This window comes from Podarcis muralis, chromosome 7 (genome assembly GCF_964188315.1).
Source record: "Podarcis muralis chromosome 7, rPodMur119.hap1.1, whole genome shotgun sequence".
Taxonomy (NCBI): Eukaryota; Metazoa; Chordata; class Lepidosauria; order Squamata; family Lacertidae; genus Podarcis; species Podarcis muralis.
This window is the reverse complement of record NC_135661.1, coordinates 76,194,648-76,212,212: the sequence shown is the minus strand read 5'-3', so window position 1 is coordinate 76,212,212 and position 17,565 is coordinate 76,194,648. Positions and strand designations below refer to the sequence as shown.

Below are 17,565 nucleotides of genomic sequence, written 5' to 3'. Positions count from 1 at the left end.
TAAAATAAACAAGAGCTGTTTGAAGAATCGCTGTGTGGTCTGATATGTTCACCCACAACTTAACACAAACCATCTGGAGGAATACCAGGTTGGTGCACGCTGTGGCAGACACAACACTGAAACCTTCAGCTAAGGTTTTTTTCTCTAGCGGGAGGGCAAACAGAGTGCAAGGAATTATTAGCATGGAGAAGGAAAATCCCAAAGAGGACATTCCCTTCATTTCCTTTATGTAAGAAATATGTGGTCAGCTTTGTTTGGCCAGCAATTGTGGAATGGAGCCTGTTGCCACCGACCCCCAGCTACTAATGGGCTACAACCAATATTTTAAGACCCACCCTAATTTTTTTAAAAAAGTATTTTTTTTTATTAAAGGATTTTCATAGTTAACAAGGGTACATACGGCGTCTCTGTTTTCAGAGGATAGAGTCCTTTCTACAGGTCAGTTACATTCGGTGTGAGACACCTGCTGCCAGAGACTTTTGTTTTAACTGGCTTGAATGCTGTCTTTCTAAATTGCTGTAACCTGTGTTGGGACCTCGTGGTGAAGACCAGTTAAGAAATCCGATGGAACAATAGCAGCTCCTTCCATCACCCCTGAGGGGTAAGCTGGCTGGGGCTGATTGGAGGTTGTCCGACACAACAGTGGAGGGCCATGGGAACCTGTCACCCTCCCCTCTGGTCACTCAAAAAGGCCATTGCAGAGCTAGTAAATATGTAGAACAGAACAGGGAGGCGGATAAGCTTTGCTAGATGAAAAGGCTATAAAGTGCTCCAAGTTCAAACTTGGAGAGAGTAAAAATGTGTTGGGATCTGTCTAAAGTGCACCATAAAGTGCACCGCTGGAGTGTTACAGCACCTGCTGTGGCTGCAGAGACTGAAACAGGGGAGACATGATTTGTTGCAGCTGGGGCAGAGGGAGGCGTCCAGTTTTGCTGCTGCAGATTCGCTGTGGCGTTTCTTCTCTCTGTGCTCCTCCCAGTGGTCATTCCTCCTTTGGTCACTGCTGCAGATGCACAACCTGACTGCCTGTCTCCAGGCCATGTGATGTAACCCAGCAAGATCTGGAGGGACAAAGCTGTCTGTTTTAGAATGGAAACGCTTCCTTTTTTGCTTTGTTTTGAAAGTTCCTTTTTTGGGTGCTTGTGTACAATGGCCACACCGCCATCATCATCCCCTCCCCCCCGCCCAAACCACAAATACAACATTAGCCTCCTTTATTTGCATCATTTATTTTATTAGATTTTAAAAGCTGTATAAAAAAAGAAGAGACGTTTGCTTTTTCTTAAAAAAGGCAAAATTTGTTGTATCAATGGTGCGTAAAAACAAACTGCAGGTACCATATTTACAAAATCATTTTCATTCCATAAATTACAAAGCTCCCGATTGTTATTTACAGAATACATAATATATATCTAAATATATATATTATCTGTCATTTTATCAGCAACAACAACAAGAATAATACTTTCCCCAACAAGAAGTAGGTCCAGTCAAGTGCCAACAATCCTTCAGTAGTATTAATAGTAGTAAGAACAATAATAATAATAGCTTGATAATAATAACAATAATAGCTTGATAAGAGCATCTCTTGAGGTAGGTAAGTATTATTATTGCAGCTGTGTGTATTCCCCAGGAGAAAAGACGCAAGGCAGCATGGCATGTATTTATATTTATATAAATATATATGTGCGCATGGATTCAAACTGTGCGATCCTAGGCACGTCTACTTAGAAGTAAGTCCTGCTGGACTGAACTGGACTTACTGCCAAGTACATGCGCGTAGGATTACAGCTGGGATGAATCTCAGCGCTTAAAAAAACAAAACACCACCCAATTTCTTAAGTCAGAGAAGGGGAACCTATGGCCATTCAGACGCTGCTAGACTCAACTCCAACCTCCCACCACCACTACTGGGCATGCTGGGAGCTGGGAGTCCAAAGACAAGGACGTCTGAAGGGCCACAGGCCTCCCCAGCCTTGCCTTAAGTAGCAGAAGAGCTGGAAATGTAGGCGAGAGATGCCTGGATGCATTGCAGAAGCTGGGGGTGGCAGCAAGAGGAGATCTGAGCAGCAACAGCAAGGGAATGAGGCGTTAGCAGAGGGTGGGAGGACCCTGCAGCCCTCTGGGTCACATCAGTCCCCCCCCCCCACCAGTGCAGCCCAAGGGCTGGGGGGGGGGGAGCTGAAGGGAGCTGGAGTCTGGCAACATCTGTAGGACCACAGGTCCCCCCCACCTCTGCTCTAATGCTATTTGGACCTCCTTGCCAAATTGCTGCAGACAGAGCGCATTTGCATGCAATGCCATGTTTTCCCATAAAAGTGCAATAGGGGGGTCAGGAGCTCTCCTGTCCCTCTCTTTCAAAGCAGCAGAAGCAGCGTTTGGTTCTAAAGTGCAGGATAAACACACAGCGCCTACAGAAAACCTCTTTGAGAAAAGCCACTGAGAATTAGGAACTCGCGGGTCCTTTGCCCCACCGCTTCACATTTCTCTCTCTATAAAGAGCTGAAAACACACACACACACACACACACACACACACACACTATATATATATATATAAATATATATTCTACACGGACGCTCACCTTACCCTGCTCTAACCACGGGCAAACACAGCCCTTCCATTCTGGAAGGGCTTAATCAGACAAACTGGAATGCTACAGTTGTTCAACACCATAGAAACAAGGTCAGCCCAGCCCAGCCCCTTTCAAGGAACCTCTCCAGACTCTAGGAGGAGTCTTAGGAGCCAGGTGTCCTTCGCAAAGGAATACTACTGTTTCCCACCCCACCCCACCCCAAAAAACACCCCACAACCACCCTAGGCTCTGCCCAGTCTTCAGGGTTTGGATGCACGCTTCGTGAGCCGTTTCAACATGTTGGGGTTGGGTCTCTGGAGAACGGGTCTCTGGAGAACGGGCATCGTCGGCTGAACGTAATAGTAAGTTACAGGGAAGTAGCTGAACACTGTGCCTTGTGGGTGTGGGATCCAAAGGGGAGACGGCGTTCGGTAGCGATGGGGCTCCTGGAAAGGGGGGTGGGGAGAGAGAGGTCAGAATAGGACTTCTGAAATATGCAAAATATTGGTGTAGTTTATTAATGCTTGGGCACAAGATAAATGACCTCAGTACAAAACAAAACAGAGACGATCTAACACCTGTCCTGAAAGACCTACATTGGCTAGCAGTACGTTTCCGAGCACAATTCAGACAGCCAGGGTCATCCCCCTAGATGGGTTGCATGTAAGGCAGGTGGGTGGGTCGGCTGAGCTCGGTGGGCCAGTGCCCCGTTTGCCCTAATCCAGAATGCGGCAACTAGACTGACCGCCGAGACCACATAACACTGGTCTTGAAAGACCTGCATTGGCTCCCAGTACGTTTCCGAGCACAATTCAAAGTGTTGGTGCTAACCTTTAAAGCAAAGTGTTGGTGCTAACCTTTAAACCTTTAAATTCAAAGTGTTGGTGCTAACCTTTAAACAGCCTTGGCCCAGTATACCTGAAGGAGCGTCTCCACCCCCATCATTCAGCCCAGACACTGAGGTCCAGTGCTGAGGGCCTTCTGGCCGTTCCCTCCCTGCAAGAAGCAAAGTTACAGGGAACCAGGCAGAGGGCCTTCTCAGTAGCGGCACCTGCCCTGTGGAACGCCCTCCCATCAGATGTCAAGGAAATAAACAACTATTTGAATTTTAGAAGACATCTGTTTAGGGAGGTTTTTAATGTTTGATGTTTTATTGCGTTTTTAATATTTTGTTGGAAGCCGCCCAGAGCGGCTGAGGAAACCCAGACAGATGGGCGGGTTATAAACAATAAATTATTTATTGTTTTTATTATTATAGTACAAAACACTGCATAAAATTACATTGCTGCCTAGAAGCAAACACACAGTACAGAACCAGATTCCCAGCCTCTCTCCTATCAGCTTACGTGTTTGGGGAGATTTGCTCCCCCGGCTTTAATCTGCGATGCCTTTGCTGCAGAACGCCTGCCAGAACTCTCGTCCTCCGAAGACGACGCGCACTCGAAGGGCGACTCCGAAGGAGACTCGGAGTGATAGTCAGACGTCTCCGACTCAGGCGTTGCTTTGCCACTGCTACTGCTGCTGCTACTGCCTCTCTCCACTTTCTTCTCCTTCTCCTTCTCCCTCTTCTTCTCCTTCATCTCCTCATCATCCTTCACTGTGAAGGGGCGGCTGTTCTCGCCAAGCCTGGGGTGGGGGAGAAGGAAGGTAGGGGTCAGACACTGGAAAGAAGCACTCTCCCTCTATTTACACTCACAAGCTTCCATTGGAAGGAAGACAGGCAGTTGTTTTTTTATGTTTTATTTTGCAAGCAGAGAACAGTTCCAATGATGGCTTGGTTTTTTTTAATGGAAAATGCAAGGTGAATCGAGAAAGCTCGAATGTGGATCCAGTGAATGGGGACATTTGTTTTAATCACACGTTATAGAAAACAATGAATGCCATAAAGTATTAGATCGAATATTATGTTAAACTGAATGTCCTTAATCCTGTATTTAGACAATACTGTGCTTTAGAGAAACATAATCTGAATCCTGAAATGCTGTTCAAGCAGGGAGGGGGGACTAATTTGTATCAATCTTACTTTTGTAATGTGGTTGGGGGTTATGAAAATAAAGAAGGAAATGAAAATCCATTTACTGTATGCTCCGGGTGATAAGTTATATGAGCTTCTACATAACTTTAAGAACTGAAAAATATGACGAGCTAAACGAATCGCAAGCTTTAAAACTGCTCTTACAAGTTGCTCTATTCATCTGATGGATGGGGGTGCTTCAAAGAAATTATTGGGTTGACCAAAAACTCAGCTTGAACAAGAATTATTGGTGCTCAATTAAAAATCCAACTTTTAGCATAAGAACTTTACACAACATGAAGGGGGATCCTTCTTTCAAAGGGTGCTTTCTATTACAACTCACCTATGGGGTTGTTGCTTTTTTAAAGTGACGGTTCCGTCGAATGCACTCACCTGCAGGAAACCTCGCCAGGATCAATCCAGATCGTAATTTCGCCTTTCAACGTCAATTCCGAGTAATCGAGACCACTCTCCATACAAGCTTTCAGGATGGCGTCATCCTTGGTATACTGCCTGTTGATTCGGATGCACCTGCGAGGAAGCAGAGACGATGCAGAAAGGGCTTAGATTTAGAACGAGATCTGGTGATCAGGCACAGCAGGTAAACTTACATTCCCATAATGGGGACAACCACCCGGACACCCCATGGTTTGCTCTTATTCATTTCCTCTAAAGAGCTTGGGGGGGTGGCATCTGCAGTCTCCCCCTTACCCCCCTCCCCCGATCCTCACAAATCTGCAATGCAGCTTTGTCAGAAACTGAAGAGACCTTTATGTCTACTTAAGAGAGGCAAACCAGCTATTTATACGTATTCAAGGTTGCCAGCACTTCCATTTTCACATTTTGAATACAATCATTTCCTGGGCTGTTGAATTAGCATTTTGAATGCATTTTTGTAAACACAATGGGGGGGGGAAACCCTAGAACCACGAAATTATGCAATACACATAGACCACAATCCCTTTCACCTTACAATTCTAAATATTTTATATCTATAAAAATATGCATAATTATTTAACAGGTATACCCCTATCTATAGCATCTTACAAATACTTATTATTATTAGACTTATTGTTTTTATTGCACAATTTAAACTTCAGAATTAAGAACTGTAGGTTGCCTACTCGTTGCACCCTTTGCAACTGTCTGCCCAGAATCTACGGCCAAATCAATTTTGCTGGGTGAATCTAACATTTCTACTTTTGCTGGGCGACTCGAACATTTGTTCTCTACACGTGCGCAAAGTCAGAAATTAATTGCCACTAAGCTCAGCAGGATTTACTTGAAATGAACATGCTCTGCCACTCGGGTACTCTGTGTGCACAGCAATTTGTAATATTATAAAACAAGGACTGCCAGGTAATAATCTGTAGTACAACAAGCTCCAGACAGAGTCCTTGCAAACAAAGCTTCCAGCTGACCTGCAGGCTGGTGACACAGGCGTAGCAGCAGCCAACTGGTTTGTAAACCGCAGTTCTCTATCAGCTACACAAATAGCCTTGAGAGGTACAATACAGTTATTTTGCAGCTAGCTCTGCAAACAGCTGCCGCCATAAAGAGGCATCCAATCGTTGCCTCATCTTCGACAAACAGACAGACAAGAGTCGAGGTGACTAACAATGTCTGGGATCTCGAGGCAGAGCAAGGAACATAACCGCTGCTCTGAGTCTATTTCTTCCCCTTTCTCCTTTAAATGTGAAATGTATTTATCCAAGTAGCTAGCCCTCATGGTTCCGGAGCGGAACACAAGTTATTGGCAAAAAGCACAAGCTCTTTTTATCCCTTTCTTTAAGGCAATGAGAATCAGAAGCAGCTGTGTATTGTTTATTTACTCACATAGCACCAAAGTCCCTGCCCCGAGGAGCTTACAATCTAACCTTCAGCCCTAATAAGGAGCTTGCGGTCCTCTAGATACTGCTGAGCCTGCAACTCCCATTATCCATGACCTGTGACCATGCTAGCCAAGGCTGATGAGGAGTTGTAGTCCTAAACCATTCTACAGCTTTCCCCCACCCTGATCTCGGAGGAAGAAAACTGAGAAGAGGAGTGAAGCCAAAACAAGGTTAAACATAGGGAGAATGACTATTATTTCCATTACAAGTTCCTAACTTTTGTCACAGTGGTGTGGCAGCCACCGAGCTGTATGAAGTGTAGACTCTTTCACCCAATGTAATGTGTGAAGAAGCCTGTTGGCATTCAGAAAGGGAGTTGATTTAGTGAATTTCTATGCTGCTCTCCATTCAAATGAATCGGCTTACAAACAGTGTGCATTTCCAAAACAATTTAAAATCAGCACCTAAAATCAGCGGCCCATAAATGTTGAGGTTTTGTAATAACACGGTATTTGGTAACAACGTGAATGTCAACTTAACCATTAACCGTCCGAAAGGCCAGGGGGGGGGGATCTGTTTGCTGAAAGCTCTTCCATCAGTTGACAGTATTCCAATTTTAGTTCATTTTAAAAAAAAATCAGCTTCCTTGCTTACCTGTAAGCCTGCCCTTTGCAGGGTTTCTCTGGGTACCAATGGTCCTTGTAGCGCTCGCACAGGATCGTGGCCAGGCTCTCCCTGAAACGCTCCACCTTCTCCTTCTCCAGCTTCCGGTCGCGATCCATCACGCGGGAGATGAACCAGACTGCTTTTTCCACTTCCTCCTTCATCTTGGGCCCTTCGCTGTGTATGTCCTGGGGGAGAAAAGAAGAAATCCCATTCAGCAACTGAGCCCTACAAAGAAAGCAGCCAAGGGCTCCAGTGTAGGGAGCGGGGAAACTCTCTAAAAAGTCACTTTGTGCCAAAAGAAGTGGTCCTTCAATTTGCAAGGAACAGATTCGAGAGAGCTGTGTTCCCGCACAGCACGAGGAAACTCTTTGTTCTAAAAGCTTGCAACACCAGGACCACAAAATAGTGACTCGGGCCTATGAAGCAGAAGTGAGTCACCGAGGCAGAGCTTGCAGGGCTGTTACATCAGGGCTCCTGCAGGCGGGTAACAACAATGGACAGGGCACACAGACGAAAACAGGCAGGGCTGTTGCGGCAGGGGTCAGGGTGCACCCAGAGGTCCTATAGCCCAACCCCACCTGCCCTGTCAGTCTCATACCAATTCAGCTGAGTAGGCAACCTTTTTGACAAAACACCGGCTCCAGGTTTGGGGAAAACGTTTGGACAAGGTGGCGTTGCAGTGGGCTGCCTTGTGGCCATCTAGGACTCTCTAGCTTGGTATTATTCACACAACCCATCCATCCTTGTGTCAAGGAGGAGGAAGAGAATTACAACACAGCCAAAAGGGCATTTGGGAGGGGGGTGAATGCTTGTGGGTCAACACACTTATCAATAACAAACATGTCTCTTAACTATAGCACTCCCCTATGCCCTAGAGGAAAAGGGTCAAAAAAGTCCCTTATCTTTTTTTAAAGGGGGAGGGGGAGCCTTCTTAGTTAAGGAGAACCATGAATAAGGTGGGTGAGAAGGCCCTTAATGAAGTTCACAAGGCCCACAGAGGGTCAGAAACTCAGGTATATAATCTAATCACCAAATGGCACCACGTGGAGATCTCTGGATGACAGGTTGGTGTCCGAGATCTCCATCTGGTTGACCCTCCAGCTTTCTTCAGAAGAAGCTTATTTATTTCATTGACATCCCACCTTTTTCTCCAAGAAGTACACCGTTCACCCACCTCCTCAGTTAATCCCAACAACGACCCTGTGAGGTAGGTTAAGGGGCTGTAACTGGCCCAAGGACACCCAAGTGAGCTTCATGGCAGAGTCTGGGGATTTGAACCCTGGCCTTGCAAGTCCTACTGCGGCCCTGGCTTCCTAGGGTACTACTGCTATAGGGCAAGCTCTATAAATTAAGCAGGTTAAGAAATATGAGGAAGGCAAAACATCACTTTAGAGAAGGATCTTAAATATTTCCCTTGAAGTTTGAATTTGTTTTGTTCTGAGTTGTTTTATTTGATGGCTTAACGGGTTGTAAACTGCTTGAGAGTTTTCCTTTAAAATATAAAGCAGTATAGAAATGATGATGATGATAATGAAGAACAAGAAAAGTAAAGTAAAGGAAGGAGGAGATGAAGAGAAGTGGGAATGGCAGGGAGAAGTGGGAATGGCCCCTAGACATTCCATTTTGGTGACTGTAACCTAGGTTTTTAAAGTACCATTTGCCAAAGCTACCTGCCCTACATTCTGCTAGTTCTCTCGATTGATACTGATGGTACCAAGAATTCTACTTCTCTTGCCAATCACCTACCACTCAATGAGTGTGTGCTTCCCCCCCCCAGCCCCCACCCAAACAGCACACACACACTCCAGATAAGAACCACCACCACCTGGATCCTCAGCCATGCCATTTTGTACGCACACGCTCTTCCCCCCACTGGGCTGGCCCGCTCAGTTTCCGGGAACAGCTTGTTGCAAGCAGATTACCTGCCATTGAGGGGACACAGAAGTACACACTGAGTTGGTTGCAAAAGGTTGCAACACGAGGGGCTGGACCTCGAAGCAGCAAAACAAAAAGAGAAAGGGCCATGTGTGGGCTGCAAACCTCTTCCTATCAACACAGGCACGTGACTGGGTACGTCTGCATGCGCTCACACACAAAGCTGCGATCTCTTGCACAAGGCAGTTGGGGCAAGGCAAGAGATTTATGGTTTGTTGATGCGGAAAGAAGGCTCCCTTGCACCCAGCTGTGTTTAGCTTGGCTAGAGAGAGAGGCAAATGAATGTTGCAAATCAGGAAATAATGGTCAATGTTGTTGTCCATCATAACCCCAGCCCTATGCTACCAAAACACACGGAGGCAGGTTCTGCCCCCGCAAAGTTGAATCTACAAGAACCGTCAGCTGAGTGAAATGTGGGCAGAATTTATATAGGAGCACATGAGTCAAAACCAAACATAACTTATAAACAGAGTCACACCTTGGGTCCCTCTGCAACTGTTTTGTCTACACTGACTGACAGTAGCTCTCAATATTTCAGACAGAGATCTTTCTCTGTGTATGACAGGAGTTACCTATGATCCTGGAAAGCTAGTCTAGATGCCACACTGTTAAAAACCCAGATATATAAGCTAGGCGCCAAATGGTCTCCAAACCAGGGTCTCCAAAACAGAATGTCTACTTGCCAGTTAGGGGCCCGATGGATTGTGAGTCTTTTTGCTTCCTGAAGTTCATTCTGACTGCAAGCATAAAATATCATTGATAAAATTCTACAGGATGTGGTGTTAGTGTGTGGAAACAGGCAAGATCCTAAGATGCCCAGGCGTGCACCTCCAGATGGTGGAGACATCAGGCACTACAAGTGACCGATAGCCCAGTGCAAAAATTTGCCCAGCAAACACTGCCTCCAGTTGCTGCTGGTTTACAGTTCCTATCCCCCCAGGGCCAGGGTTGACAGGGGTTGGAACTCAACATCATCTGGAAGGGCACTTGTCCCCCAGCCCTGCAGTGTAGGCCTTAGAAGCACAGCATCTTGAACTGCACCCAGTATACAACAGGGCTGTTCTGTTGCTCAAGCAGCAGCAGAGGCAGTTCAAGGCAATGTGGGACTTAAGGCGAAGTCCACAAGGCTGGCGCACTTGTACGTGTGTAGGTATGCTCACAAGCACATGCAGGAAAAAAATAACCACCAGTCGTTTAACGGACCATCTGCATCTCTTTTGAAATAGTGCAGGGATCAGACACCCGACGCAGGCCACCTCGCCTGTCTAATGACAGGTCTGGTCCTGACTGACAGCCATCAAAGAAAAGCCTGGATTATAGGCTAGTTTTGAGGATAACAAAGGAGAAAGTTGCAGCAGCAAGGCCAGGTGTGAGGAACAGGTGGTGCTAAACCACAACGGCCACCAACTCCAGCAAACATGGCCAGAAGGGCCCCACCCCACCCCGCACCTGAGCAAGGCACTTGCTGGACAGATAACAAGGATAACGCACGGCATTATTTGCCAGAAACGCAAGCCATTACACAGGTCCCAAGGCTGTAAGGCAGAGGAGAGGCACCTGTTTTTAAGCGTTCACCCACCTCACCCCTCCAAGCCACAAAGCCTGCCAAGTATCATTAGCTCAGCAAGCTATCTGCAGCGTCTATCAGCTCACCTGCGTTTATCACCGACTCAAGAGTCACATTGGGGGGAAAAATCAAATGATATCATAGGAAGAGCGAGCCAAAACAATGACACAAAGCGGCTTCCTGGAAATGGTAGTAAACATTGCGGAGCACATTGGGGTCCCACAAACTACTTTGGAATTGGACGCTAATCCTGGGGTGGAAAAGAAAGCTTCAATTCCTGGCAAGACACACATTACTCACAGGATCACCAAAACCAGAAATCAAAAAATCTGCCCCCACCTGGGAAGCCTGAAAATCTACCCTAAAACATTGTTTAAAACCTGACAAACGCAACATTTAAAAAAATTAAAATCCAGATTTTTTTGGATCACTTAAAATGTGATCTGTTCCACTTTGGGGATCATTTCAGCCCCACAAATATCAAATTTTGGAACCAGGTTCTAACTCAGGTTGGGGGGGGGGGTCCTTGGTCTTTTAGATGTTGCTAGACTATGACTCCCGTCAGCCCCAGAAAGCACAGGTAATGGCCAGGAGTGATGGAAGTCACAGGTCAACAACATCTGGAGAGCCAAGGGTCCCCTCACACCTGCCCTAGGACCTCAGATGGCCCAGCTTTAATGCAGAGGCACACACACCCAAACCAAGTCACGGTTGCTGCCTGAGCACCTGCTGTTTTTCAACTGCCAAAGCCAAATCTGACACCTGTTCCTAGACCTAGACACACACACACACACACACACACACACACACACACACACACACGATTTCTCATTCACTTCCCACTCAACCCAAGTGAAAAGGTGAACTGGGAATTCCTTTGCGCTCTCCTCTGCCCTCCCCAAATAAAGGGGATTCTGGAAAATGATTTCCCAATTGCCTCACCTCACAGGAATTTTTAGGCATAGGGGCTTTTCCCACTTCCCTCTTTCGCTTTCTGCCTCACGGGGAACAAAAAGCAAACCCTTCCTACTCCATCCTCTTTTCAATGCCAGCTAACTAGTGAGGCTCCTCACCAACGATACATTCCCGATAAAGCTGTTTATACATCTTTCAAAATAAAAACAAATGTTTGGCCAAACAGTCCGTACCCAGGAAGGAAAGCCTCCATTCAAAACATGCATAACCCGCTCTGTTTGCAAACTTACTGAATGGGTTCTTGCAAGGCACCATTCCTCTCCACTTCAGTGTTCCCCGCCTTGCACAATCCACAGTACAAAAGGAAGTCACACTGGCCTACTTTCCAAGGTTAGTTTAAGTACCACTGAGATGTTCTTCACCTAGGAAGCACACTAAGTAATTGTTTGCAAAGCTAAGCAGGGTCTGGTTTCAAAACTGGATGGATGACAGAGTGTGGAGATTCCTGCATTGCAGGGGGTTGGACTAGATGACCCCTGGGGTCCCTTTCAACTGTACAGTTTTATCATCTATGACCTACTCTGTGTGTGTGGTTTTATGATGATCTTCTGGTGGCTATGAACATTTGGAGGTTATCCTGTTTATAACCCAGGCATTATAAACAATAACCATGCTTCTAGATCAGGGTTTCCTCAAACTTTGGTCTACAGCTGTGTTTACCTAGGGATTATGGGAGTTGTAGTTCAAAAGCAGCTGGAGACCCAAGTTTGGGAAGCCCAGTTCTAGAGGCTAAAGCAGGCATAGGCAAACTGGGCCCTCCAGATGTTTTGGGACTACAACTCCCATCATTCCTGGCTAACAGGACCAGTGGTCAGAGATGATGGGATTTGTAGTACCAAAACATCTGGAGGGCCCAGTTTGCCTATGCCTGGGCTAAAACATCAATCCAAAAGCTATAAAACAGCAAGCAACTGAACACAACACTTAAGACAGATTTATTTAGCCTGGGGCCTCCCTCCAGATGCGTTGGACTACGATTCCCATTAGCCTCTACCAGCACTGATGGGAATTCTCCCTCGAAACATCTGGAAAGTGCAAGGTTGATAAGGAATGATTCAACCTCAACCCTCCCAAAAGTGCAGACAAATTAATTGTTTGGTCTCCCAGCAGCTGTCCAATGGCCATTTAGAAACCTTGTGATACAGATGCTAATTTAGCAAGATCCACCCTCTCCTGGGGCAATACAGGAGCCATTAGGAAACAATTGATTTTATTTAAAAATGCAAATGAGAGGCTATATAAGTGGATCTAAGCTATGCATTGCAGTGGTCATTCCAAAAGCCAAGGTGAGACACACAACAGAGAAAAAAAGAGAAAGCCTTCAGACACCTTATCTAAGCCCATCAACAATGGCCCTTCACAAATGCGACTTAGCAGGCTTTTAATGCTAAGGGGCACCTTTTCTGTTTGGTTATCTTTTTAGGGAGGGGGGTAGGGCTTTAACAGATATTCAGGAATTCAGGCTGCCTTGAAGGAACAAATGCACCCCAATGCCAGCCCTTTAGGCAACCACTTCCCCAAATGCATCATTTAGCTTTAGCTTGTGGGCAGGAAAGAGCTACTACTACTGGGTCACAGCTTGCTACCAGGGGGGTTGCAATAGCAGGACTGTCGCCATGCAAAGTACATGCAGAATGGTCCCTGAATGCATATTTGGATCCAAAGGTAGCAAGACCATTGGCTTAAGGGTGACGAAAAAAATTAATACTATCAAGCAGAGACACCAAAATGCAACACATTGCAACATCTCAAACTGAAGTAACCTACTAGGAATTTTGAGAGTCTTTCCCTCCTCAAGAAAATGGGAAAGGATGGGGAAACTGGGAGCACTCAGACTGTTGCTAGACTACAACTTCCATCATCCCCTGGCCATCGGCCATGCTGCCTAGGGCTGATGGGAATTGGAGTCAACCACATCTGGAGGGCTGCAGTTTCCTCATCCCTGTGAGGATTGAGGCACTTGAAGATAATAATAATAACAATAATAATAATTTTATTTTTGATACCCCATCCATCTGGCTGGGTTTCCCCAGCCACTCTGGGCGGCTTACAACACATATACAACCAAGGAAAAATATAAACCATTAAAAACTTCCCTTTACTTAAAAACTTCCCTGCATGCAAAGCTATTTATACTGCACTTGATTTGTCCGCTTGCCAGAACATCCATGAATGAGCCTCAATATAGCATCTCTCCACCTGACATCCCAGATACACACACATGCAAAGTGAGCGTGCAGCCAGGAATGGTCAGAACAGCTCACACGGACCAAACAATGTACTGCACACACTAACCCTAAAAAAGCCTAATATTTAGATCTCAGCTCTGCAACAAACTCTTTGATCCAGTCTTGTGCAAGTCACCAAAAATCCCAGCTACTACCTGCCTCAAACACATTCATCAGGGAGAGAATCCCAAAAACTATGCCCCCAAAATATAACTTTTTAAGAAGGTATATAAACAAGCCAGATTGATTGCATTGACGGCAGGTACAAATCCACACTGCATAATGGGAAATCCAGACTCAGCAGGTAGCTAAAGACAACCCCCAATTCCTTAGCAAATGTACAAATGGATTTGCAGTCCCATTACACCCTTTGGGTTCTGTCCTAAAAGCATCTTAAAATCTGCTTAGCATTTATATATATATATTTTTTTGGGGGGGTATGTTCTCCCTGAAAATGGAGCTCCATTGAAAGACACAATTCCGTGGACCTATTCTCTGAGAATGTATCTTTCAAGGGGAATACCATTTCCATGGGGCAGTACACCTCCCCAAACTTTCCTGAACAATAGAGAAACCTCCTCTATTAGCAAAACAGAGGATGCAAAACAAGGAATCAGCAACTGAAAATGCAAGAAGAGCTCTGCAGGTGGATCTGACCAACCCCAGATGCCCAGAGAAGCTACCAAGCAGGACCCAGGTGCAAAACCGCTCTCCCCACCTGAGATTCCTGCGCAACATCAAAACAAACAACCCAAGAGACCCCCACACAACTCACCGGCCAAATCACGCAGGAGGGAGCATAGGAATGCGTTTAACAATTTGTTTAACAATAAAGTTCCCAGCGGAGCGCGGGAGGGGAGAGGCAAAGGCCGGTCTCCCTTCTCACCCCAGGCACCGATCTAAATGAAAGTTGCAAAACAAACTACAGTACAGGGCAGTTTCATCAGCAGGAAGGCGATAACGAGCGTCAGAGGAGGAAATACGCAGAGAGTGGGTTGGCAATCGATAACCTGGGGGAAGTGGGTACCGAGGTCGGGAAAGGGGGAGAAAATGGGGTGTCGAGATGGGTCACAACCGAAGGAGTCGGTAGTCTAACACACGGGAGTCTTTGGAGCACCCCAAGGCCTTTCTCACCCCAAGGCTGCAAATCCTTTACGCACGTCCCTGGGAGGTTGGAGACTCCCCTGAACTGTGCGCGTCCTTCCGATGGGCACGGGGAGGGTCGTGCATGAACCTTTAAGGCGCCACGAGCCATGTGAAAGGGGAGCGGGGGAAGGAATAGACTCGGAGGGGAAGAGGAAAGAAGGATTTGGGAACCAGACAAGGCAATAGAGCGAAAGAGACAGACAGACGGACGGAAAGTTCAGGTAGTTTTGAGGTGTGCTATTGTTAAAGAGCATGTTACGAGGCCGCCCGGGAATTAGGGGTGGGAATGCGCATGGAGTGGAGGTGGCCGCCGGTGCAGTGCCAGGATGGCTCCGGCGGGGACGATAAGATGAAGCAGGGTTGAGTCAGATCTGGAGGATGAAACTGTGCGGGCGGGGGGGTGAGCGGCACAGGCACAGATAGCAATGCCAGCAATAGAAAATACCAGCGATGGGGAATTTAAAGTGGGTTGGGGTCTGGAGAAGAGGGTGGGAATCGAAATCAAAAATCCTACACGACTTCTCCCTTAACCCCGGATCCGATCCCTATTTCTAGGGACGGAGATATTACAGCGGGTGGGTCAAATCCACTGAGGAAAGGTTTCGGCAAGGACGGGGATCGAGTGCGTTCGCAGGAGATAAAAAGTAATTTAGAAAGACGCCAGGAATGTTTGTGTCCGGTCGGGAGAGTCGGACAGGCAAAAATGACATTTTATTTGGGGAGCGGGGAGGGACTATCAGGGAGAGAAAAGTCAGACGATCGGGGAGTGGGGAAGCAGGGGGAAAGGAAAACCCCGGGGGGGGGGAGCCACACACACACGCTAAACATAAAACCAACCGGATTGGGTCCCTTAATTCGGTGGAAAGAGGAAACTCTATGGGAAACGTTTTAGGAAGAAAGAGGGTCTAGCGCATCAATCCCTTGAAGAAACCCAGAATCCCAGGAATAGTTTTCCCATCGCAACCGCCAAACACTCCCCTGGAAGGAGAAGGAAGGGAAAAACTCCAGCTCTCGAGGGGAAAAAAGAGGTACCCGGAGTAAAGAACCCCGCATCAGATCGCGCCCCGCTTCGCCCCCGCATCAGCCTTACCCGACAAGGCAGCGTGCGCTCTCTCGCTCGATCTCTGGTCCTCTCCGCTCTGGCCAACCACGCGGCTCCCTTGCTTCGCTCCCTTGGGCTTGTGCGCGCCTCTTCCTGGATCCTCTGACTTATGAGAGGCGGGACCAAAGCGCGGGGGGAAAGAGGCGGGGGTTCCCTGCGCGACTGCCGCGTCAGCGACCATAAATAGAGATCCTGTCCACGTGGGACCTTCCAGCGTGCAGGGCGAGGGGTAGGAAGCTTAGGGAGGGGAGGGACACGTCACAGGGGGCGTGGCCGGCAGTGCTGCGGGGGGTGCTTCAATTTGCTAGGCGCTGTATGGATCTCTGGACAAAGGGATCAACATGACAATAGGAGGAAAAGGCGGGTGGGGAGATGATAGGGGTTCTTTCTAATCTGATTAATTTAATTTCTACACCGCCCTTATCTGAGGTCGATCACAGGGCGGTTTGCAAAATAAAAACACAAAAATGCGTGACATAGTAAAAAGCAAAGCAATAACACCCCCACGCAGTTTATATGTATACAGTGCTTTTTTCCTGGGCGGACACAGGGGTATGCGTACCCCTTAACATTTTGTGAATCTTTGTACTTTTGGCCATTTACTGTATTTATTTTTCCCAATCTGAACTATAAAATGGTGATTTTCTCGAGTCAAAATGAGAGTAGCCCTAAACATTTTTTTTTAGAAAAAAAGCACTGTATGTATATGATATTTCCTAGTTTTACCCAATTGCAAATTCACATGTATCCCTATCGTGTTTTATGACTTCCCTGGTATTGTATGTGAGCTGGAACTGGTCTGTGACTGAAATAATAAATTTATTATTATGTAATATTTTATTGAAATATAAAAAGTACATAATTGCAAGTGCACAGAGATGCAAAGATGCAAAGAAGAAGGAAAAGAATAGCACCCATGTAGAAAAATAAAACAGAACCGGGAGGAGAAAAAATTGTACTGTATACATTAAAAAATATATGTTACTGTAGTTAACCAAACCTTTATAAAAATAATTTTATTATTTTAGATAATGATTTGATTGGAATCCAGCTGTCTCAGGACTACTAGTACAGTGGTACCTTTGCTTATGAACTTAATCCATTCCGGAGGTCCGTTCTTAAACCAAAACCGTTCTTAAATCAAGGCGCACTTTCCCTAATTCGGCCTTCCACCGTTTGGTTTCCATTCTTAGACTGAGGTAATGTTCTCAAACCAAGACACTATTTCCAGTTTTGCGGAGTTGGTAAACCAAATCGTTCTTAAACCGGACTGTTCTTAAACCAAGATACTGCTGTATTATAGATAAGGATCGAGGTGTGAATGTCAAGGCTTCAGGCTCCTGGAACAAACATTGCTGTACTTGGAAATGAGCATTAGTAGGAACAGGTACATTTTGTTTAGTTACCTTGTTTCATTTAGTACATTTATTTACACGTTGCTCTTCCCTCCCAGAGGATCCCAGGGCCGCAAACATATCTGCGATAAAATAATACAGCTGAAAAGAAGGGAAGCATATTTTAAAAC

The 17,565-nt window shown here is 46.3% G+C and overlaps 1 protein-coding gene across 2 annotated transcripts; it reads right to left on the bottom strand.

Moving 5' to 3' along the window:
- Window positions 1–1,213: 1,213 nt before the first annotated feature.
- On the bottom strand, window positions 1,214–16,163 carry LOC114603477 (uncharacterized). Of its 2 annotated transcripts, none has more exons than XM_028742506.2 (5): window positions 16,029–16,163; window positions 7,076–7,272; window positions 4,983–5,120; window positions 3,922–4,201; window positions 1,214–3,021 (listed from the first exon to the last, which is right to left on the bottom strand). In XM_028742506.2, exons 2-5 carry the CDS (start codon window positions 7,246–7,248, stop codon window positions 2,836–2,838), a joined length of 777 nt encoding a protein of 258 aa, XP_028598339.2. In that variant the 5' UTR covers window positions 7,249–7,272; window positions 16,029–16,163; the 3' UTR covers window positions 1,214–2,835. The 2 variants fall into 2 exon arrangements, with proteins under 2 accessions (XP_028598339.2, XP_028598340.2); XM_028742507.2 differs by lacking the exon at window positions 16,029–16,163 and adding an exon at window positions 14,568–15,123.
- Between the last annotated feature and the right edge of the window lie 1,402 nt (window positions 16,164–17,565).